Source organism: Neofelis nebulosa, chromosome 17 (assembly GCF_028018385.1).
Source record: "Neofelis nebulosa isolate mNeoNeb1 chromosome 17, mNeoNeb1.pri, whole genome shotgun sequence".
Lineage (NCBI taxonomy): Eukaryota > Metazoa > Chordata > Mammalia > Carnivora > Felidae > Neofelis > Neofelis nebulosa.
Window position 1 is genome coordinate 5902581 of NC_080798.1, and position 25984 is coordinate 5928564.

The following is a 25984-nucleotide window of genomic DNA, read 5'->3' on the forward strand; positions in this document are numbered from 1 at the left end:
TAGAGCCTGCTTCAGATTCTGTGTCCCCCCCCCCCCGCCCCTCCCTTGCTTGTACTCTCTCAAAAATGAATAAATGTTAAAGAAATTTTTTTTTAAAGTCAATTCAAAACAGATCAAAGAACTTAATGCAAGAACTATAAAATATTTGGAAGAAAACATAGGTATAAGTCTTCCTGACATTTGAGTTAAGCAATGGTTTCTTAGATACAACACCAAAAGTGCAAGCAACCCCTTCCCAAAATAAAGTTTCACCAAAACTTAAAAGTTGTGTGTCAAGGACATTGTCAAAAAAGTGAAAAGATAACCCACAAAATACTTACAAATTATATACCTGATAAGGGTATAATATATCTATCATATGTAAATTATTCTTAAAACAAAAAACAACTTCTCAATTTAAAAATGTGTATAGCACTTGAATAGTTTTTTTTTTTTCCTCCAAACAAGATATACCTATGGCCAACAAACACATGAAACACATTAGTCATTAGAGAACGCAAGTCAAAAACACAGTGAGATACCACTTTCACCTGTTGGGGTAGCTGTAATAAAAAAGGTGGAAAACAACTGTTAACGAGGAAGTGGAGAAGCTGAAACACTTGTATATGATTCTTATGATACTACAATCTCAACTCAATACATGTACCCAAGAGAACTGAGAATGTCCACCAAACACACACAGGCGCGCACACACACACACACACACACACACACACACACACACCAAAACCCAAAACCCAAAAGGTTGTAAATGCAACATTACTTAAATAGCTTAAAAGTAGGAGTCCAAAGAATTTCATACAATGATTTCATATACAATATTTCAGGACACTTATAATACTACAATTCAGCCATAAAAAGGACTCATGTAATGATCCATTACAACATGGATCAGTCTTGAAAACATTTTCACAGAAGAAAGACATGACAGGCCACATATTGTATGATTTCATTTATATGAAATGCCCAGAATAAGGACAAACATGGAGACAGAAATTACAGTGCAACTTCCAAGGGGTGGGGGTGTGAAGTGCTAAAGGGTATGGGGTTGCTTTATGGGGTGATGAAATTGTTCTGGAGTTAGTACTGATAGGTTTTACAAAATTGTGAATACAAAGTGACTTAATTGTACATAGTTAAGGTGTCAGTTTTATGGCATGTGAATTATATATAAATAAAATGAACAAATATCCATTATATTTGCATTGAATTCAGGAAAACATTCTGACTGACTGTCCTGCAAGACCTTGGAGATATGGGTCCCAATCTCCATTGCAACAGAAGTGATGATGACAGCAATTTTAACAGCAGAAAGAGCATGTATTTTAGAAACTTTTCAGGTGAAATGAGCATATTTTTAACTAAAATTCTAGTGTGACTTTCAGGGAAGCACTAGGTCTCCTGCCTCCACATTACAAGATACCAGTTCATCATCCTGTACCATTGCAATTGTTACACTGAACTAAAGACATGACAGACCCTCTTTCTTTACATTCATAAAGCACTTTGTACCTCTCATTTTTATGTTGTAAAAGTTTCAGAAGCCCTTTGTCATACATCCTCCAAATTTTTTACTGACTAAAGGGATAAAATGTAAATTAAATATATAAGTTGATTTAAAAGATGTGAAGGGAAAAGTGGTAAGAAAAAAACTTATAAGAAAATCAACATGAGATGTGCCTGGGTGGCTCAGTCGGTTAAACAGCTGACTTCAGCTCAGGTCATGGTCTCGTGGTTTGTGAGTTTTAGCCCTGCATTGGTCTCTGTGCTGTTGGCGCAGAGCCTGGAGCCTGCTTCAGATTCTGTGTTTCTCTCTCTTTCTATCTCTTCCCTGCTCACACTCTGTCTCTCTCTTCCTCTTAAAAATATATAAACATTTAAAAAGTTAAAAAAAAAAAAAGAAAATTAAAATGAATCTCCAGCAAAGTTGAAAAAGAACCATGAACCATAAGGCTTGTTACCATAATCCCAAATTGAGATTTTGATAGCCTTTGAAAAACTGCTTTCCTAGTAAAATCCCTAAATCATATCTATTGTCTGATAAAACTTCCTACACATTCATTTTCATCAAATTACCCTAAAAATGTCACAGGCAACTTATCTAAACAGTATTTCACAAACACTTTCAACATATTATATAAATGATCCTACATGTGCAGCAAAGGACACGTGATTATTAGCACAAGGAAAACTCATCTTTCCCAACCAAGAAGTGAAAAACTTAAAGAGTAAACAGTGTTAAATTAGTCTGACTTTATTTTTTGTTTATTCATTTTGAGAGAGGGAGGGAGGGAGGGAGGGACAGAGAGAGGAAGAGACAGAATCCCAGGCAGGCTCTACACTGTTAGTGCAGATCTGATGTTGGGCTCAAGCTCAGAAACTGCAAGAGCATGACCTGGGCCAAGATCAAGAGTCCAACGCTTAATTGACTGAATCATCCAGGTGCCCCATTCTGACTTCATTTTTTAATTATTTGACTATTAACGGCTTCAAGTCTCCCATCCCTCCTCCCTTCTACCAATTAGGTAAGCTGATTAGATAGCCTATCTACTCTTTCTTTGGCATTGGTTGGGAAGTTTAAGCCACATTCAATACTCTCCTCAGTTCCACTATAAAAGCCCCATACCAACAAATCTGGAGAAGAGGGTCCTTAACACATTGATCTTGAAGACTGAGATCATAGTTTTACATCCACTATATGCCACCCACACTGTCACTCAAATTCATGGTTCTTGTTCTTGCAGGAAACTCTGGACATGGATGAACATCACCTAATGAAGTTTGCCCTTTTATCTTATTAAATCCTTCCAAGAGATCTTCATGGTGACATGAAAGGATTGTAATGAAGGTATAACATGAACAGATTTCAAACCTCAGGATGAAAATCAACAGTAACTTGGTCTTTTCAAGAAACCTGAAATAAACTATATAATAAGAGGAAAGTAACAGGACCTTTTCACAGATAGCCTTGTAACTTAAATAACCAATTAATAGGTATTATTTTGATTTTTTAACTAATCACTATTAACATTATTTGGAATTTTTTTTTAATTTTTTTTTTTTAGTTTATTTATTTTTGAGACAGAGAGAGACAGCATGAGCCGGAGAGGGCAGAGAGAGAGGGAGACCCAGAATATGAAGCAGGCTCCAGGTTCTGAGCTGTTAGCCCAGAGCCCCACACGGGGCTCGAACCCACAGACCGCGAGATCATGACCTGAGCCAAAGTCGGACACTCAACGACTGAGCCACCCAGGCGCCCCAACATTATTTGGAATTTAATTGAATAATCCTTCAGGAGAACTTAGACATTATCTTCTCCACTATGAATTATCTGATGTGTAGCTGATTGTGAGAAATGGTTAAAGAAATTATCACATCATTTCATTTTTAAGGTTTCTCTACAATATCAACTCTCTGATGAATCTTAAAAGTCAGACCATTGTCTAAAGGCCTTGCCATTTTCAATACATTTGTATGTTTTCTCTCATGGCCCCTAAGGTAAACATTTTAACATCTGACAAAAGTTTAACACATTCATTATATTTATATGGTTTCTTTCCAGTAGGAGACATTACATACGCTTGATCTTTGGATAAAAGCCTTGCCATACCCTTTACCTTTTTGTGGTTTCTTTCAAAGATGCATATTCTGGGGTCTAATTAAACGTGAACCCTCGTTACAAGCTTTGCAAATACATGACTTTTATATGGTTTCTATTCAGCATGGATTCTTTGATGTTGAGTAAGTCTTGAACACACATTAAAGGTTTTACTATAAACATTGTTATTTGTGAGGTTTCTCTTCACTACAGATTCTCTGATGATCCCCAGTACTTGATTTTTGGACAATAGCATTTCTACACGTATTGAATTTACAGTGTTTCTATTCAGTATGCATCTTCTCATGTCTAGTAAGGTTTGCAAATTGAGTAAAGGACTTGCCACATTCATTGCATTTGTAAGGCTTCTCTCCAGTATGGATTCTTTGATGCCGGACAAGGCTTGAACACACATTAAAGGCTTTGCCACACTCATTACATTTGTAAGGCTTCTCTCCAGTATAAATCATCTGATGTATGACAAGGTTAGAGGACTGGTTAAAGGCTTTGCCACATTCTTTACATTTGTAAGGCTTTTCTCCACTATGGATTCTCTTATGTTGAGTAAGGCTTGAACCCTCCATAAAGGCTTTGCCACACTCATTACATTTGTAAGGCTTCTCTCCTGTATGAACTCTCTGATGAATTACAAGATTTGAATATTGACTACAGACCTTGCCACACACATCACATTTATATGGTTTCTCTCCAGTATGGATTCTCTGGTGTCTAGTGAGGTGTGAGATGCAGTTAAAGGATTTGTCACACTCATCACATTTGTAAGATCTCTGCCCAGAAGTTCTCTGATGATTGGTGAGGTTTGAGCTGCCTCTAAAAGTTTTCCCACAATCATTACATTTATAAGGTTTCTCTCCAGAATGGATTTGTTTATGTCTAGTAAGGCTTGAATACTCAGAAAAGGCTTTGCCACATTCATTACATTTGTAAGGTTTCTCTCCTGTATGAATTTTCTGATGCCGTGAAAGATTTGAATTTTGACTATAACCCTTGCCACATATATTACACTTACATGGTTTCTCTCTGGTATGGATTCTCTGATGTCTAGTAAGTTTTGCAAATTGGGTAAAGGCTTTGCCACATTCTTCACATTTGTAAGGCTTTTCTCCGCTATGGATTCTCTTATGTTGAGTAAGGCTTGAATGCTCCATAAAGGCTTTGCCACACTCATTACATTTGTAAGGCTTCTCTCCTGTATGAACTCTCTGATGAATTACAAGATTTGAATATTGACTACAGACCTTGCCACACACATCACATTTATATGGTTTCTCTCCAGTATGGATTCTCTGGTGTCTAGTGAGGTGTGAGATGCAGTTAAAGGATTTGTCACACTCATTACATTTGTACGGTCTCTGCCCAGAATGAATTCTTTGATGAAGGGTGAGATTTGAGCTTCCTCTGAAGGTTTTCCCACATTCATTACATTTATAAGGTTTCTCTCCAGAATGGATTCGCTTATGTCGAGTAAGGCTTGAATACTCAGAAAAAGCTTTGCCACATTCATTACATTTGTAAGGTTTCTCTCCTGTATGAATTTTCTGATGCCGTGAAAGATTTGAATTTTGACTACAGCCCTTGCCACATATATTACACTTATATGGTTTCTCTCTGGTATGGATTCTCTGATGTCTAGTAAGTTTTGCAAATTGGGTAAAGGCTTTGCCACATTCTTCACATTTGTAAGGCTTTTCTCCGCTATGGATTCTCTTATGTTGAGTAAGGCTTGAATGCTCCATAAAGGCTTTGCCACACTCATTACATTTGTAAGGCTTCTCTCCTGTATGAACTCTCTGATGAATTACAAGATTTGAATATTGACTACAGACCTTGCCACACACATCACATTTATATGGTTTCTCTCCAGTATGGATTCTCTGGTGTCTAGTGAGGTGTGAGATGCAGTTAAAGGATTTGTCACACTCATTACATTTGTACGGTCTCTGCCCAGAATGAATTCTTTGATGAAGGGTGAGATTTGAGCTTCCTCTGAAGGTTTTCCCACATTCATTACATTTATAAGGTTTCTCTCCAGAATGGATTCGCTTATGTCGAGTAAGGCTTGAATACTCAGAAAAAGCTTTGCCACATTCATTACATTTGTAAGGTTTCTCTCCTGTATGAATTTTCTGATGCCGTGAAAGATTTGAATTTTGACTATAACCCTTGCCACATATATTACACTTATATGGTTTCTCTCTGGTATGGATTCTCTGATGTCTAGTAAGTTTTGCAAATTCGGTAAAGGCTTTGCCACACTCATTACATTTGTAAGGCTTCTCTCCTGTATGAACTCTCTGATGAATTGTAAGATTTGAATGTTGACTATAGACCTTCCCACACACATTACATTTATATGGTTTCTCTCCAGTATGGATCCTCTGGTGTCTAGTGAGGTGTGAGATCCGGTTAAAGGATTTGTCACAGTCATTACATTTGTAAGGTTTCTGCCCAGAATGAATTCTTTGATGATTGGTGAGGTTTGAGCTTCCTCTAAAAGCCTTCCCACAATCATTACATTTGTAAGGCTCTTCATTATTATGTGGTTTTTGATGTGTAAGTAATGGAGGATGAATAAGAAATTTCCTGGATTTACTACAAATGCTAATGTTGATATCAGAAGGAATTCTTTGAAATGGCGACGCAGAACTACTGTTGATCAACCTCTCAACTTGATAACATGCATGAATTTTCTCTTCAGTTTGAAACTTCTGAAGGTCAGTCAGATGTGACTGAAACCTTAATCCAATCCCATTTTCAAAACATTTTATATACTTGTTTCCTGCACAAGTTATGTTATTTTCTAGTTTTAACAAATAACTTTTATATGACTTCTCGCATTTGTAAGATTGAGAAGTACTTTTCCTTACAGAAACATCCTGTTCTAGAGGGAAAACATTCCAGGAGATGTTATGCTGTTGATCTCTTCTACCAGTGAAACTGTGGTTATGGGCTGCAGTTACTCCTTTGTAATTTGTTTCATTATATCCATAGTGACTCTCAAACTCATGTGTATTTTGCTGGGCCTCTCTGAAACCCAAACCCTTGATGTCATTTCTTTTGTGTCTTTCCAACATCAGTGTTTGAAACAGTTCTTCTTTGTTAATATCCTCTTTTGTTGATAATTCCTTAATCACACTTCTAACAGAAATATCTGAAAGATATAAAGAGCCATAGGTTTGCTATTAACTAGAGTTGTAAAATGAATATTTTACCTTGAAAACATAACATTATGCCAAAAGTTATTCTTAGATAGTTCTAAAACTTCTCAACCAACGTATGCAAATATTTAGGAATACAAAGGGAATTGGATTCCTCAATTAAGAAAGGGTGTTTACACATAGATAAAATTATTTTCAGGAAAGCCTACTTCCAACACCCTATGATCAAACCGCTCAGAGTATTTACCTAGGCCCTGAAACAAGTAGTATCTTTCTGTTGCCACCCCAAAGTACTCACCATTTGGCAGTAGATATTTGGGTGTCTCATATTTGAAGAAAAGCAATATTATATTAATGCACATACACTGTAAAGGTACCTAACTATTTAGGTACAACAATAAAGGCTAAAGCAGAGCATTCATAATATAATGATAATTAATATCTTATTTTTTTTTTATGTATGTTTATTTTTGAGAGAGAGACAGACAGAACACGAGCAGGTGAGGGGCAGACAGAGAAGGAGACACAGAATCCAAAGCAGTCTCCAGGCTCTGAGCTGTTAGCACAGAGCCTGACACTGGGCTCGAACTCACAAACCACAAAATCATGACCTGAGCCAAAGGTGGACACTTAACTGACTGAGCCACCCAGGCACCCCAATGATAAATAATATCTTAACAAACTTCTCTATTAAATAAATGGCAATTCACAATTACAAAATAAAAACAGCTCTGAGAAAATGAGGCAAACTTGATAAAACACCATTGTAAGAATAACAAAATATTGTTCTGAATTTCTATAATAAAACTATATTCATGCAGACATTAACCACTGGTGCATGACAGTCATAATACATAATGGATACAGAAAACCATTATCTGTAAATCATAATAAAATGAATCTAACATTTTTAGAAACCCACAGTAAATCTAGAAGATAAATAATAAGCAAACACAATTACAAACCATTTCAATCTGTGACATTCTAAAGACTTCTTCCGTCAGAACAAAGAAAAAGGCTCCTATTTCGGAAGAAGTACGTACTATGAGCATTGGAGTCAAATGTTCTACCACTGAGCTATACCCCCACCATAATATGAGAATTGAAACATATGTTAAGAGGGGCGCCTGGGTGGCTCAGTGGGTTGGGCGGCTGACTTCGGCTCAGGTCATGATCTCGCGGTCCGTGAGTTTGAGCCCCGCGTCGGGCTCTGTGCTGACAGCTCAGAGCCTGGAGCCTGTTTCAGATTCTGTGGCTCCCTCTCTCTGACCCTTCCCTGTTCATGCTCTGTCTCTGTCTCAAAAATAAATAAACGTTAAAAAAAAAATTAAAAAAAAAAAAAAAAAGAAAGAAATATATGTTAAGAACCACTGATGTTTTAAATATCTGGTTCAGGTATATACATAATATTTTAAGATAAAGAATTTGGGAAGGCGATCAGAAATCAGAATTATGATTTCATACTTGCAGTTAACTAACAACCAATAGAGCTATTTCCTAACTATGAAACAACACTTAATTATGCAATTCTGCAATTAAGAAATACATGTACTAGAGGGGTGCCTGGGTGGCTCAGTCGGTTAAGTGACCAACTTCGGCTCAGGTCATGATCTCATGGTTCATGGGTTCGAGCCCCGTGTTGGGCTCTGTGCGGAACGTTTGCTCAAAGCCTGGAGCCTGTTTCAGATTCTGTGTCTCCTTTTCTCTCTGCCCCTCCTCCGCTTATGCTCTGTCTCACTCTCGCTCTCAAAAATAAATAAATGTAAAACAAAAAAAAAAATTTTTTTTAAAGAAATACATGTACTAGAGTATGTGCCTCGAAAATTTACTAAGGCAGAGACAACATTGAGATGAGACAAATTACAAAATGAATACAAACACAATACACTGCAGGCAAAGGTCAATCACGTAAGAGGGATTAAAAAATATTAGAAAAACAAAAGTAAATTTTCAGTCCTTGCTATATGGTATACAAAAATCAAAATGTTCTCACAGCATTAACATATTTAATATTCTTGAGGTAAATCACCACATTACTTCAGGTAAAAACAATGGGCCCATGGTGTTTATGTATCCAATACTAATTCACCCAGAAAGTAAATGTGAAAGCCAAAACTTGAACCTGGGCCTGCAAGCTCAGAGCACAGGTCCTTGAGCACTAGACACCACTGCCCACCCCAGGAAGTAAGCAAAAGGGCATAATAAATCCCATCAACCTGCAGAGAAATGCTTCAGGAGAACTATGGGAATTGAGTCATGTCACTAATATGGGTACTGACTCCTCCCTCCTGGATAACAGCATCTGAATCATCACTCCCTGAAAGTGTTGATTTAGAGAGTGACCAGGAGTGGTGCTATCCTGAGCAAGATGTCCTCTGGAAGAGTATGGATCTTTATACAATATGGGAGAAGGTGTAAGGATAGGGTTCTCTGAGGAGACTTGGGTGTCCAGGGGCTCAACAATACACTAATAAAGGAACAGTGTGCTCCATTCAGATCAATGAACAATCTGAGAAAAGGTAGAAGAACAGAGCCTATGCTTGCAAATTTATGAGAATACAATTGTGCTGGGACAGTACAAATCTTTATCTTACAAAGAGACATGAACTGATGTATCAAGTGGCACAATACTGACCCATTCTTTAGGAAATGCACTATGGATGTGGCAGGGGTGGGGCAGGGAAGAATGAAGAGATTAGAAAGGCAGTAGGTATGATACAGTGGGAGGAATATAGGTTTACCTTCCAACATTTGCCTTAAAGTTTATCAAACTGAATATCCTTGGCTTTCTGTTTATAAGCATATACTCAAAAGAGTTCTACATACATATTACATCAGACATGTACAAAAAATGTTCTCAACAGGTATCAAAAGCAAAATTCTTAGGGCGCCTGGGTGGCTCAGTCAGTTGAGCATCTGACTCTTGGTTTAGGCTCAAGTCATGATCTCATGGTTCATGGGAATGAGCCCTATGTGGGGCTCTGTATTGACAGCATGGAGTCTGCTTGGGATTCTCTCTCCCAGAGAGAGAGGTTCTCTGCCCCTCCCCACTGTGTGTGCGCTCTCTCTCTCTCTCTCCAAATAAATAAATAAACATTAAAAAAAATAAAAGCTAAATTCTGGACATGGCCATCAAGGAGAGAATGGATGAATTCATTCCAGGTACACATGCAGATGCAAAGAAAGTCTGTCAAGAATTCACCAATGGAGGGTGACACATGGCAAGATGATGAATCCCTGGTAGGGAAGACAAAGGGTTTGTTAGGAGGAAACAAATTTAGCAGCAGATTTTTGTCAAGTTCTGAACTTGGGGGGATGTGGTTAGATTAGCTAAAAAAATAAAAATAAGGGGCGCCTGGGTGGCTCATTCGGTTAAGCGTCCAACTTCGGCTCAGGTCATGATCTCATGGTCTGTGAGTTCGAGCCCCGGGTCGGGCTCTGTGCTGACATCTCGGAGCCTGGAGCCTATTTCCAATTCTGTGTCTCCCCTCTCTCTCTGACCCTCCCCTGTTCATGCTCTGTCTCTCTCTGTCTCAAAAGTAAATAAACGTTTAAAAAAAATTTTTTTTAATAAAAACTGAAAAAATATATATATACCAACCAAATTATTTACATATCTTATAAATAGAAATTTACCAATTTTGGCATGTTAGCCTTTTTGAGGCTAAGTATCCTTGTTTGTTATGTAAAAATAAGAGTGCTTCTTTTGCACTCTCCTCTAGTTGTCTGAAATCATATATTTGGATCTCTTCACACAACTGCTGGCATAAAGAGACATGAGGTAAAGGATGCTCTTACTATAGGTATTGGTGGATATATAGTTATTATGAATCAGTGGAAATTATGTATACTTCGCCAAAATTAATAAATTCTGATTTCATTAACAATTATCACAGCCTAGGCAACCTCAAGGGGAAAATGATGACTCACAGTGTGGAATGGATTCTACCAAAGGGTAATGTTAGTACCAGGTGACTCTACAGAAACAACTTGTGGCAGTGCCACGCAGGAGGCAGATGTGCAGAGAGGTGGTTAGCAATGTAAGCAGTTGACTGTAGCCAGGGAACTGCAGAGTACTGACAGGTGAGAGTCAACGAGGACCAGGTGAACTTTTTGTGGAATGCAGTTTAAAAGATGAAGATCAAAACCGCCTTCAGGTATTAAGCAAAGAATGTAGTTTCCAGAACATGAAAAATTTGGTGGAAAATTCCAGGAGTTATAGAAGCAATAGTGGTGAGGATGTACATGGAGTGGAAGAGGTTGGCTAAATTCCCAGTAAGATAAAATGAGACATTCAAACATTAGTTTAGTATACCAAGATGTACATGATAAATCTAGAGAGGGAAATCAATTATCAGAGTAAAGCATTTGGGGGTGACTGGGTGGCTCAGTTGGTTAGGTGACTGACTTTAGCTCAGATCATGATCTCACTGTTCATGGGTTCGAGCCCCGCGTCGGGCTCCGTGCTGACAGCTCAGAGCCTGGGGCCTGCTTCAGATTCTGTGTCTCCCTCCCTCTCTGCCCCTCCTCTCTCTCTCTCCCTCTCAAAAATAAATAAACACTAAAAAATTTTAAAAAATAAAGCATTTGTACCAAAATAGAAAAAGTCAGTAAAATTCAAATAAAATCCAAGAAGTTGCATGTATGCATGTATTTATTTATTTTGAGAGAGCAAGAACACGAGTGGGGTAGGGGCAGAGAGGAAGAGAGAGAATCCCAAGCAGGCTCAATGCCTGGTATGAAGCCCGATGTGGGGTTCAATCTCATGACTGTTAAATCAATCATGACCTGAGCCAAAATCAAGAGTCTGATGCTTAACCAACTGAGCCACACAGGTGCCTCCAAGAAGTTGTATTTAGAAAACTTAAATATACTATAAAAAAAAAAAAAAAAAAAAGCAAGGTATCCTATATAACAAATTGTGGCAAATCAATTTAATGGTTTCTGGGACGAACACAGTAACTTAATAAAAAAATATTTTCTCAAGATATCCAATAGTCCCACTTTAGAAATCCCATCAATTTGAGAAAAGGGTACTTTAATAACAGGTACACCAGGTGAAAGAGAAATAAAGGGACTAAGATAAATTTTTCACAAAATTAGGAGTTTGAATAGATTTTGGGGAAACTGCTGCTGAGCCATAACTCTCAACATTCAAGAAGCAAATCTTATAAAACACATTTAAAAATATTTATTACTTGATCCAGCAGCCCACAAATCACAGATATAAAACAGAATTCTGAATGTCATCAAAAACATATAATCAATGATTAAATTTTTGAAGTTCATTTTTTAAAAATGCTTATTTATTATTGAGAGAGACAGACAGACAGAGTACAGGCGGGTGAGGAGGCAGAGAGAAAGGGAGACAGAATCTGAAGCAGGCTCCAGGCTCTGAGCTGTTAGCACAAAGCCCAACAAGGGGCTGGAACTCATGAACCGCGAGATCATGACCTGGGCCAAAGTCAGACATTCAACCGACTGAGCCACCCAGGCGCCCCTAAAGTTCATTTTTAATATGTACATGGAAACAAAGATAATGAAAACTGCTGTGGTTTAAACATAACAAATTAGAAGTTAAATGGAGGCATAATATTGTACACCTAAAACTAATACAACACTATGTTAACTACACTAGAATTAAAAAAAAAAAATGGAGGCATCATTTAACTTCAGAAGTTCCCTCAAGATGGATCACAATCAGGGACGCCTGGGTGGCTCAGTCAGTTAAGCGTCTGGCTCTTGATTATGGCTCAGGTCATGATCTCATAGTTTCATGAGTTCGAGCCCCGTGTCGGGCTCTGTGCTTACTCTGCAGAAGCTGCTTGGGATTCTCTCTCTCTCAGCCCCTCCCCTGCTCATGCTCCCTCTCTCTCAAAATAAATAAACTTTTAAAAAAAATCATTATTTGTTTGAAGGAGAGTAAACAATGGTGCATGCCAGGGGAAAAATATGACATGAACCACAGTTTGGCCAAAGCCTCATAGACACACAGTTGTGACATTTTCCTTTGGATAAGTTCATACACCTTTGATTGCTGGCTCAAAGGGAATGATCATTAGATATTTGATCAATATCGCCACACTGCCCTTGAGAGACAGGGTGACACCCCACCAACAGCAGAAAGCTAACTATTATCACTGATCAGTCGGGCTATCCTGACACTTTCCACGTCAGCATCCCTAGGACTTGCTGACCACTCCACTCAGTGGCGTAAACGGGCACTTCCTGTCTAAGTAGCAGGACAGCACTGTAATACATTAATCAAAGCGTTCTTCAAAAATTTTGTTACCCACTAAGCCCCCTCCATAGGTAAGTCCACCAGAGGTTGCCCATCATCTAAAAGTGGGTTATCAGAGCAGATAAAGAAGCTATTTCAGACCCTAGGAAAACAAGTTTCACGGGCAAAATTGCACTTACGAAAATTGTACTTAGGAAAAGACGAAATCTTGAAGAGCCAAGTTTCACCTGCATCCCTAGCCTAGGCAGAGCGCTGGAAAGACAACAAGGCAAGATAACAGAAGTAAAGGAGTTAGATTTTATAGGGTCTTTGAGAAGACTAAGGCACTCTCCCCACATAGGACTGGGTTTCAAAGAGACAATCTCTCTGTCCACTGTCTTTACGGTACTGATGACCAACAATCTGAGAAGAGCCACCCCACTGCCTGATTATACTCTTGATGTGTGGCAACAGCAGGTCTGACAAAATGGCTATGAGGCCTTGAGGCAGTCCCACGAAGCCTTGGGGCCCAAATGCAATGGAGGAGCACTCAGTGTTTTCCTATCTCGTAAACAGTTCTCCCAAACACAGGAACTGAGGACGAAACCTGGACAGGTCCTGGGGCGAGGACTACAGAGGAATTGATGGATCAGTTGGAATCAGATGGAATCAAGTATGGGAGGAGAGACCACGGGAACGAGGGCCCCCGTGACACAGCCCTCCTCATCCCTCTCAAAGCCTAGGGCCCAAAAAGGTCACAGCAACCAGATAATAGAGTGTTGTAGGTCATGATAAAGATTCTGCCTCCGTCTCTGCATCAGCTGGGACACCGTCAGAGGGTTGGAGGATACTCCAACTGTATGACAGAGTAATGGGGGAGATTTCCTTTGCGTGCTCACAAGTACTTTTCTTTTCCCAGACCTCTCCTTGTTGGGGAGGGTTTCTCAGACAATATTTGACGAAGCAGCTTCATCTCTGACTGTCTCAGCTGTTACCAGCGTTCACAGCTTTGACATAGATGTGGAAAACCCACTTGGTTTTCTCACTATTTTCATCTTGCCCTCCAGACCCCTGGGCTCTGTCCCTGGCTCCAAAACAGAGATAATATTCAGGTCAGAGAGATTCCTGCTTATAAGAAATGAAAGTTATGTGCTGGGGCTTTTCCAGAATATAATCCCAGCTCTTAGTTCATCTGAAGACGGAAGATGTTACAGATGGGTCTACACTAATTTCATCCACTGACTGCCTTCTTCTGCTTAAGGAACATTTTACATATATAGCCATCTAGCTCTCTTCTGAGAATTACTGGATCAAAAGCATGGGAGGAAAACCAGGGAATCCAGTATTTTAAAATTTTGCTGTACGGTTTGGTGATTACTCAGGTGGTGGAAGCAATACTAATCTAGGGAGGAGTGGGCAGATAATCTGAAGAAAGGAGGAGATGAAAGTCCAGATGCCACTTCATAAAGCTTTCATTTCAGAGTCAAAACAGCTTTGATCAGTCAGGCAGGGCAGAGGATCCCAAGAAACTCACTAGGGCAGATCCCAACATCTGGACGCACTTTATCCACACCCAGGGAGACCAGGTTCCTGTAGTTCTCCAGCATCACGTCCCGGTACAAGGCCCTCTGAGCGGGGTCCAGGCACTCCCACTCCTCCTGAGAGAAATCTATGGTCACATCCCTGAAGGTCAACAGCACCTGTAACGAGAAACACATTTGACTAAGAGACCATGAGGAGAGTTGTTATCTTCACGCAAATTATAAGAGAGAGATGTAAGGATTGATTTGGTGGTAGTGAGTTTTTTGACAAATCAGTAGAAGATATTTTGGAGCCAGTCATATAGCCCTAATTTTGTGTTATTATACTTCTCAAAGAGAGGACACACATCCACAAAGTCACTGTGCATTCTGCAATTTTGTGAACAAAATGCACAAATTAAAAAGTTCATCACAAGGTGGACTACACAGAAGTGTTAGATAGTATATTTTACACATTAATGATTTCTCTGATGAGCTACGCTATGAGTAGTGTCTTTAGAGACTACAAAATTCAGAGACTTTTAAGAAAGTCTGAGATCTAAGAATGTGAGGATGATTATAAGAACAGAGACAAAAAGTTTTTGAACATTTATAACATGCTACATATTATTCAAATGGGTATTATTTTGGGTAATAACATTAAAAATTTTTTTTAATGTTTATTTATTTCTGAGAGACAGAGTGCGAGTTGGGGAAGGGCAGAGAGACAGAGAGAGAGAGAGACACAGAATCCGAAGCAGGCTCCAGGTTCCGAGCTGTCAGCACAAAGCCTGATCTGCGTCTTGAACTCACAAACCATGAGATTAGGACTTGAGCCAAAGTCAGACGTTTAACTGACTGAGCCACCTAGGCACCCCTTAATTTGGGTAATAACATTAGAGAAATATCTGTTCCTGCCTTATAGAGGAGGCAACTGTCACAGAGACTCTAAGAAATTTGCCTTGGGTCAAATAGCTAAGAAATGGCAGAGCTGGAACCAAAACCAGGTGTTTGGAATTTAGACTTGAACCTAGAGTCCACAGTTAAGTAACAGAAGCAGCATTAAAATTACGCTGAGGAGGGCCGCCTGGGTGGCGCAGTCGGTTAAGCGTCTGACTTCAGCCAGGTCACGATCTCGCGGTCTGTGAGTTCGAGCCCCGCATCAGGCTCTGGGCTGATGGCTCGGAGCCTGGAGCCTGTTTCCGATTCTGTGTCTCCCTCTCTCTCTGCCCCTCCCCTGTTCATGCTCTGTCTCTCTCTGTCCCAAAAATAAATAAAAAACGTTGAAAAAAAAAAAATTACACTGAGGGGTGCCTGGGTGGCTCAGTCCGTTAAGCGTCCAACTTCAGCTCAGGTCATGATCTCACAGTTCATGGGTTGGAGCCCCCACATTGGGCTCTGTGCTGACAGTGCAGAGCCTGCTTCAGATCCTCTGTCTGTCTCTCTCTCTCTCTCTCTCTCTGCCCCTCCCCTGCCCACATACTCTCTCTCTCTCTCTCTCTCTCAAAAATAAACATTTAAAAAAAAATTTTTTTTAACGTTTTTATTTATTTTTGAGACAGGGAGAGACAGAGCATGAACAGGGGAGGGTCAGAGAGAGGGAGACACAGAATCTGAAACAGGCTCCAGGCTCTGAGCTGTCAGCACAGAGCCGGATGCAGGGCTCGAACTCACGGACCGCGAGATCATGACCTGAGCCGAAGTCGGCCGCTCAACCGACTGAGCCACCCAGGCGCCCCAACAATAAACATTTTTTTAAAAAGTACATTGCTAGCAGGTTTTCTAAGTGAGAAAGCATGAAGAATTCAAAGCTGAAAACATGGACCTGCATATAATGTCATTATATGCGCACACACATAGTACATTACTATTCTTACCACTATTAATTTACTAATGAGTTAGTGCAGAAAAAAACTTAAGGCCATGAAAAGTATGTAAGAACAATTTTCAAAGGCTAAAATAAATATAAAAGTTATCTTTGGGGGCTCCTGACTGGCTCAGTCAGTTAAGCATCTGACTCTTGATCTCGGCTCAGGTCATGATCTCAGTTTCATGGGTTCAAGCCCCATGTCAGGGTCTGCATTGGCAACTCAAAGCCTGCTTGGGATTCCCTCTCTTCACCCCTCCCTGTTCATGCTCTCTCTCTCTCTCTCTCTCAAAAATAAACATTTTTAAAAAGTTATTTATGAAACAATGTGTCTTTAATACAGTTTTTTTTTAATGTTTTTTAACGTTTATTTTTGAGAGAGAGTGAGAGTGAGTTAGAGCAGGGGAGGGGGAGAGCGAGAGGGAGACAAAGATTCTGAAGCAGGCTCCAGGCTCTAAGCTATCAGCACAGAGCCCAACATGAGGCTCAAACTCATGAACCATGAGGATCATGACCTCAGCCGAAGTTGGATGCTTAACCGACTGAACCACCCAGGCGCCCCTCACATCATAGGTTTCTGCTTGCATACATGCACACACACTTAAACACACTTTCATTAAAAGCAGTTGTCTCAGACAGATTTGGGGGATGAATTTTTTTAATCTATCATTTTTTTTACTCATCTGTATTTCAGTATTTTGGGTAAAATAACATTCAGAAATTGTGCTTAATTTTAATGAGGTTGTTGTTAACATTATTCTTGTATTAACCTAGTCATAAAAAAATAGAAAACTTTACCTTTTCCACTAAATACATATATATGTAAATATCAAAATTTTGTCCATTTAAATATAAGCCAAGCATAGTATATCCAATAATAAAACAATGATTGAAGATTATAAAATGCATTAATGTTCTACATCAATTTAATAGATTAAGATAGAAAAATGTTTTGAAAGCATTAGATCTTTGAAGATATTATTGGATAATTAAGTCATGCTGAATAAAAAATGAGAAGTGTCATTAAGCAAGAAAATTCTAGTAAACATCATGATCAGCAGTAAACAACAGAAGCATTTCCACTAAAACTGAGGCTGACACAAGGGACATTATGGCTCCTGCCATTCACCACTGCACACAGTGCCTGTTCATTGGGAACCATGTGGGACCCATGCATCCTCATTCAGAGAATGCTTTTTTTTTTTTTAATGTTTATTTATTTTTGAGAGAGAGAAAGAGAGTGCAAGCAGGGAAGGGGCAGAGAGAGAGGGAGACACAGAATCCGAAGCAGGCTCCAGGCTCCGAGCTGTCAGCACAGAGCCCGACGTGGGGCTCGAACCCATGAACCGTGAGATCATGACCTGAGCCGAAGTCAGACGCCCAACCAACCGAGCCACCCAGGCGCCCCTAGAGAATGCTTTAATGAGGATCTAAAAAGAACAAGCTGTCTCTATGTATACTGGCACGAAAACAACTCCACGATCTGTGTACGGAATAAAATACCACAATATAACATTCACTAAATAATTTTAACTAAAATCAACGAATGCTGCTAAATGCATTTTTATAAGACTTGCACTTAATCTTGCACAGAACTAACAAAAGTCAGCGAGTGATGATGGAGGGCGTGACAGGGAAGTAGATGTTTTACTTCTTAGTCCAGAACGTGCAACACTGTTTGGAGTTTCACCTGAAAACAAAGATATATAGCATGTGATGTTTAAAACAAACTGGTGTTTAGTAACAACTGGTGGGGCCAGAATTTGCCTCCAGGCACTCTGACGACAAAGACCAAGTTTTTTGCTTCACTGGAATTGCTGAAACATTTTTACCTCAAACACCTGCGCAAAAGCCCCAGGGTGAACAAGGTCTTCACGGGATGGATATGCTTTGAGTGATCTTAAAGAACTTACTGTTAAAACAAATTACACAATAAAACACCCTTTATCATTGTTATGTTTCAGAACTTTCCATTCCAATCCAAATCATTACTATCTCAGAGCCAGAAACACGCCCATTCACTTGGTTAGTTTCAAACGCCTTGTAAAAGCAGGGACAACAGGTTTCCCCTCTTCAGTCTTCTTTTCCAGCTGTTCCTGCAGGTTAACTGGGCGCACAAATGTGCAGTTCTTATTAATTTTTTTTTTAACGTTTTATTTATTTTTGAGACAGAGAGAGACAGAGCATGAACGGGGGAGGGGCAGAGAGAGAGGGAGACACAGAATCGGAAGCAGGCTCCAGGCTCTGAGCTGTCAGCACAGAGCACGACGCGGGGCTCGAACTCACGGACCGTGAGATCGTGACCTGGCTGAAGTCGGACGCTTAACCGACTGAGCCACCCAGGCGCCCCTGCGGTTCTTCTTAAAGCTGTCTACAAGGAACTGACGGCGCGTTCCTATGCAACCCCTAAGACAATCCCCTTTGCCAACCTCACTGACACCAAAGGCCCACTCCCGGCTTCTGATCCAAACCTAAGCATGAAACCTTCCTCCTAGATGATCCCCAGCACGGCCTCTTCACAAATTCCACGTCTCCGGTCTCCATGCGGGAGGAATGGAATCTAAGTGACGATGAGAGGTACTGAGACAAGGTCTGGGGGAGTTCCTGCACACGTGTGAGGCAAGTCCCTCGAGAGAAAATTACCAATTTCAGTTAAGAGACACAGCAGAAACAACCAAGAATGTGACTGTTACCTGGGAACGATTCATTTCGACCTCCTCTTTCTTTCCTGTTCCTCGGGGCTTCTTTCTCGGATAAGAATCAGTCTTGAGAAGTGAACCCTGAGTGCTGAAAATAGGCTGTTTCATGCTTAGAATGAACAAACCGTCTTCCGGTGACACAACCACACACAGAGGTAGAACCTCAACACGGGAAGGGACAGGGCTCTGCCGCCCCAGGAGGAGCCCGAGGAGGGGCTCGTGAACGCAGAGGCGAGCAAAGGAGCGGGTTCTTCCCCTTTTCTGCAGAACTCGTTGGCCTGCTGAGTGGCCCACGCGCTCTGCTGCTGCAGTGGGACCTGGGCTGGACTGACACTCCCCTCCAAGCCACAGACCCGGCCCTGACCAAACACCGCACAGAAAAGAGCCCCTCCCCCCCCCCACCCATTCTTGGACCAGGGACGGAGGAACAGGACAGTGAAGCACGTGAAGCGGCGGAGGGGCTGTAAGCGGAGCCGGACGCCGGGACTCGGGGCTACCGGGCCTCGGAACGTCTCACAGCCACGCCGGGACTCACCGTGAGCGGGAGGGCGAGAACGGTAGTTGTAGCCACCAGAGAACCTCGGAGTGGAGGACAGCAGGCTGTGCTGCCTCGAAACACGGGTTTGAGACTGGGTATCCCAAATTCACTCACCGGAGAGTTTCTGCCCGTCAGCTCGATTCACTTCCGGGTCTGAAGGAAACTGCGCACGGCGGCCTGGAGAAGTAGTTTAGGGGGCGGGGCCGGGGCGGGGCCGCGTCCAGCGAAGGGCGGGACGTGGAGCGTAGGGACTGGGCAGGAAGCGCGCGGTGGGGGCGGGCCAGTGTGGGGGCGGAGCCTCGACTCTACTGGCCCTGCTCCGCCCCTGGCTGTTTATGGGTCTGTTAGTCCCTCTGCCCCGGCTGTGCTTGTTTCTCTGCTTTTTGATCGCTGTGGAACAGAGCTGCTTCCTGCGTGTTCTAAATTAACGTTTCTAACAATTTAAGGTAAGAGAGTAGTTATAAGGCCAATTATATTATAAGCTGAGATGTTTTCCTCGAGTTGAGGGTGACTAAATTCAAAAGCTCTTGGTGCCAGCTGGTGGAGACGTGCCTTGTGAGCGATGGACGCTGCAATGACATCTCAGGAAAGAACTAAGAAGTATCATCGGGAGCTGAGACCTGACAACGAGTAAGAAGGACCATCGTTTACATTTATTCTATTGCCACAGTTAGTTGAATTTACCAGTTTGCTTCTACAAATTAGTTAGAAAGGATTTGGATTTGATATAGGTCCTGAGTGTAATAATATGCTATATTGATGATATCATAAGAATATCAGAAACTTAAAAATAAGATAGGTAGAACTGATATAAATGCATTAATGGCACCAAAAAAGACTGGTTGTTAAATCTAGCAAAGATCTAGGGACTTGCCCAAATGGTGAAATTCTTGGGAATATTCTGGGCAGAGGCCATCCATGACGTTCCACAGGTGACTACAAAGAAACTAGTATCCTTACCTACCCCTAGAACTAAACAAGAAGCCCTATGTTTGAGTGGTCTATTTGGATTTTGGAGAATGCATATTCCACATCCAGGAATATTGCTAGTTCCTATCCATGAAACTATCTCAAAGAAGGCCATATTTAAATTAGGACCTAACAAAGACAAGTCATGTCTGATTTGCAAAAGTAGTGTCTCTCAATGTCTATCTTTGGACCCCTGTGATGCTTTAAGAAACGATTTTGGAAGGGACTGCAATGCAGAGTAGTGCAGACTGTAATTAAGGGTAAAAGCCTTGGAGTGCCACCTAGTGGCAGCCGCTAAGATATGGGACCAGAGGATGTTTGGATGCCTGGGCATTACATATACTATCTGAGATAAAGTTACTACCTTGCTACTAGGTGTTAACTGAGATGGCCATAAAGGACATAAAATAATATTGAAACACGAAATTATTATGCTGTTTCGGCCCATACTGGAGAAACACTCTGCTAAGGGATGAAGTGCCTATAAGTGTTCCATAATAAAAAGGAAACCATTTTCACAGGAGCGTGCTACAGGGGGAGTGCAAGTAGGCAGCCATCATATCCACGGCTGGTAGCCCCTTTTCTCCTAAGAACAACTTTAGCAACACCTAGCAACACCCGAATTACTGCCAGAGCCTACTGACACTTGTTTTTCTGGATGGAAAGCTATTAAACAGAATAGGAGAAAACTATGGGCTTCTGATGACCAGTAGGCATCTTACGGTGGGTCTGAATTCCCCTGGAAAACTGCCCCACCCTGAACCTAGGAAGGCAGTGGGAAACCCAATGACATACTCAAACTAAATTTTGTCTAGGTGTAACTACTATGCATTTAACTCTAGTTTGGGGACTCCACATTTTCGGATACAAAACATGTATCACCCTCACATACATATACATACGTTGGTGAGCCTTTATTAGTATTACATTGGGTTTGCAGATTATTAGCATTAAGAATTGATATATTCATGCTGTGAATGAAGATGCTCCCACTGACAAAGATGCTCTTTATTCAAGTCTTTCTCATATCCCAGCACTCTGAGGCTAACTCTCCTTGAAATTTGTCCCATGCAGATAATCCAAGATATTCTCTGCATCTCAAGATCCTTAATTTAATCGCATCTGCAAAGCCTCATTTGCTTTGTAAGGGAACATAGTCAAAGGTTCCAGGAATTAGAATGCAGAGATCTTTGGGGGGGGCATTATTCTTTATACTATAGGTTCTAAGCTTCTCTATTACATTAATTAATAACATGGAAAAATATATAATATATATAATATATAATATTAATATATAATATATAATTATATATTATATATTATATTAATATAATAATATATATATGGTTCTTTAAAGAATTGAGCACAGTATTTCTTTCAATGCCTGCTGCTCCTACTAAATTATAGCTCTTATATGGGCAGAGACTCTCACTGTTCACATTCTCACAGTTATGTGATAGCTTATTGGAACTTAAAACTCTGAGATGGATGACTGAATAAGTGACTATAATTGTGAGGAGAAAACATAAAATTATATCTGTCAAACAAGATTGGGGGATTTTATTCTTTTTATTTTTTAAGGTACACTTCACATCTTCACAGCATGGAGCCCAATGTGGAGGGCCTGAACTCATGACCCTGAGATCAAGACCTGAGCTGAGATCAAGAGTTGGATGCTTAACCCGCTGAGCCACCCAGATACTCCAAGATTGAGAGATTTTATATAACTTCTAGAGGTAAAGGAGACACAACAGAACCAGGATAAATGGGTGTGCCAACTATTGAAGGGGCTAACAGTTGAGAAGCATGAAGGCATTAGAGCAGAGGTGTTCAGGAACCAGCAACTGGAATTCTCCAAAACCACCATATAAATTGAATTAGAGGAAAGAGATGATGTAATAGGATACTAAGGTGCTCACTAAGACAAGGACATATCAGGTAGCCCTGGTCTCAGGGGAGGACCTGGCAGAGAAGTTGGTCCTGTGAATATGTGTCTGTATAGGATGAACATCATGGAGCTTCTGGAGAAGTTTGTAAAGTCACAAATGTGCAACATCCGGAGAGATAACAATTCTGCATGGAATAACTGTGATTTTCTTACCAACCATTCCAGAACAATATGCCAGATCCTTTTGCTTTTGGGATATTTTTTGCTGCCCCATTTGCCAGAAACATACATAGGAATTATACTTACAAGCATTTGTATGGTCCAGAATAGGGTAACCAAAGAGCCAACGCACTTGGGACCTTACACTTTAAGCTCTGTTTGCTCTGAGTTCCTGGGGCTGATCGTGATGGCCTGGAAGACACTCAATAGGCCGATGGTGCCAATGGACACACCTCTGGCAACCCTGAATACTGAGAGAGTTTACATCCAAAATTACTAAAAAAAAAAGAAAAAAAAAAAGCTTTAATCCAAAAGCTTCCAGTGTATGAAGGACTCACTTAGAGACAATAAACAAGGAGTTGGCTAAAATCAGGTGCTTGAGAATCAGATCTCTAGACCTTAACATACATCCAAGGAAGCAAAGGTAGTGGTAAATAAGAAAGAAATTCTCCAAGGTTCCAACTAAAGTCTGTGATAAGAAGATCATCTCTATTGCCAAATTCCTGGTGGCCATTCTATCATTTCCCACTAAATAATATTCATATTCAGAGTCCTTCATGGAACCAAGAGGTTTGGGTTATTATTATCATGGCAACTGAAATCCTATGTTCTCCACCTACAATTTTTTTCCAAGATATATCTCCTGTCCTTGTAAGATTGTCTAGGTTTGTACATTTTACTCAAGGAGAACCCCTTTTCCACATGTGAACACTTAATTACCTGGATTCTTGATAAGCCTCCTTCCCATACAGAACATCACTCAAACTGAAATAGAAAGTACAGTAAAACCTTGGATTGCATGTAACTTGGTCTTCGAGTGTTCTACAAGACAAGCGAACATTTCTAACAAATTTTAACTTGATAAATGCGTGATTCTTGCAATACAAGTATTACGTGATGCCGAATGTGACATGATCACAACTGAGCCAATGTTACCTAAATTTGTTTTCATATACAAGTCCTTTGGATTACAAGCCTATTTCTAGAGCGAATTATGCTTGAAAACCAAGGTTTTACTGTACTCACCTGATTCTTTCCTGATGATATGGACACCTCTGCCAGGATTACTCACAGGAGATATTCAGTTTAAGTGTGATGGCAGAACCAGCTATAAATTAAATTTAAGACACTTGCAATGGTTTAGAGTGCTGTACCAGGATGGAGGTTATTTGCTTCTGGAGGGAAGCCCTAGGGGCAGAGATTCGGAAAGACAAAATATCATCAACCCCCTCCCTCCTTGTATCTCCTGGGGCTAAGATGTTCCTTAAAACACAAACCAAGACAAAAGTAAAAACAGGTGCCAGTTTTTTGCTTTTCCTTTTCCTACAGAAATCAATGTATCCCATTTCAAGATCTACAGTTTTATTCTTCACAATCATCTCTTATTTCTATCCAGACATTTCATCCCAAAGAGCCAGGTTATAAGAGGGGCACATTCTTCTGTATAAAATGTAACCAGACTTACATTTGGGTCCCATAACTCCCTTCGGGCTGGGTTACCACTTTGAGGTATACAAACCCATCTGGCCTGGGGTGGCCACTGAAGGAAGGAAAGCCACATTATGCCCAGGAATGGTCAGTGTGGAATTCAAATTTGGAAAACAGATCCATATAATCCCCACTGCTCCTTCCCTCCTTTTCCTGGAAGCAGCTGAGAGAAACTGATAATCCCTTTTTGATTATCCCTTTTTGACACTAACATCTAATCACCAAATTACCTTGTAACCAAGACATTGGACCAGCTGGAAGAAAGGAAGTAAAATGGGTCAGCCCATTTTTTAGTGTTTTTTGTGATAAAAAGCATAACATGGTCAAGGGTGCAAACGGACAGGAAAGTCTAAAAGGCGACACAGATTAGTTTCAAGGGGCACAGTGGTGTGGCTGGAGTCAATCTATAGGAATGAGTGAGTGCAGTAGTGAGGCATGACCAATAAACTGGACAGGCGGGTCAAAGGTCCAGTGAAGTCATTCAACCAGGAGTGACTGGGAGCCTTCCAAACCACGAAACAAACGGGTCAACTTTTTCCTGCAGCCACAACTCTGGCATGCAATGGTAGCCGATGCATCAACAGAGAGCTGGGTTTGATCAGCATCTTGACAGTGGTCAGTCTGCTCAGACAATAGGTCCTTACCATGGGCTTCCAAATGAGTGGCTCAGACAACAGGGTAACTGCTGAGATTTATTTCTGATTCACAGCCCCGAAGAAGGTGTCATTAATCAGACAGTCTATGGTTTCCAACACGGAAGACCAAATCGCTAAAACACGGGCAACAACCCAAACCCCTGAGTTCCGACCCCTGAGTGGAGTGATTGCACCGCTTTCAGTTCTGCATGGCTGGCTCTGAAGCTAAACAGCTGCAGAGCCCAGAGGACATCAGCTCCTGTGACCCATCAGTGAACAAGGGACAGATATTTAGAAGACCCTTGGTGAACCAGGCACCCTATACAGCCAGCAAGCTTTGCTTCAGGCACTGGAGGGGGGCATAAAATGTCCATCGAACACAGCTCCAAAATTTTCCTGGACAGCCGAGAACTTGCTTGGGCAAGTCAGGTTTCCTTTTAAATATACCATATCCAAATAAACCAATACATGTAAGTAAACTTCTGAGTTCTGTGAGCCGCTCTAGCAAATTAACTGAACCCAAGGAGGTGGGGGTCATTGGAACCTCCAGTCTATAGCTGGTCAGTCAGAAGCACAGGTTGACAACCTGTACTTGCAAGTGGCATCTGAAGGATGAGGGAGGAGGGTGGTCTTGTGGGACTGAGCCTTTAACCTGTGGAATCTGATGCCAGCTTGGGTGTCAGAATTAAGCTGAGTTGTAGGACACCCTGCTGGTGTGTCACAGAAGTACTTGTTGGTGTTGGGAACACCCTCCCCCCCCCCCACACACACACAAACACACCCCCACCACTGCCATACCCCATGGTGGAATTTGGTGCTCAGACCCCTTCTTAAGGATCCATACCTAAATAGTATGTATTTCCATGTGTCTGGCTTCTTTCACTCAATGTTAAGTTTATGGGATTCATCCATCTTGTTGAGTACAAATGAATTTTATTCATTTTTATTACTAGAGAATTATCCCATTGTGTGAGTAAATTATAATTGTAAACCACACCAAAAATACACACACACACACACACACACACACACACACACACACACACACACACTATATCTATTTGGCAAGCAAAGTCTTGGGTATTCTCTACCTACTAAGTTCATCAACCCCAAAATGAAAATATTGGACTAGGAAGGTCCATTCTCTACGGGTCAGGCTTCAGT

The 25984-nt window shown here is 40.9% G+C and overlaps 2 protein-coding genes across 2 annotated transcripts in view; both read right to left on the reverse strand.

Annotated features, from left to right (window-relative positions):
• Nucleotides 1-25984, reverse strand: part of LOC131499605 (zinc finger protein 677-like) — a 355569-nt gene that overhangs the window by 18630 nt on the left and 310955 nt on the right. The window lies entirely within an intron of this gene.
• LOC131499583 (zinc finger protein 665-like) overlaps nt 938-25984 on the reverse strand; it is a 335470-nt gene continuing 310423 nt past the window's right edge. Inside the window, exons 4-5 of the mRNA XM_058707673.1 lie at nt 14532-14697; nt 938-6770 (exon numbers count right to left, since the gene is read on the reverse strand). Of these exons, the coding sequence (XP_058563656.1) occupies nt 3883-6770; nt 14532-14697 (3054 nt within the window). The 3' untranslated portion in view covers nt 938-3882. The remainder of the gene's footprint in view (nt 6771-14531; nt 14698-25984) is intronic.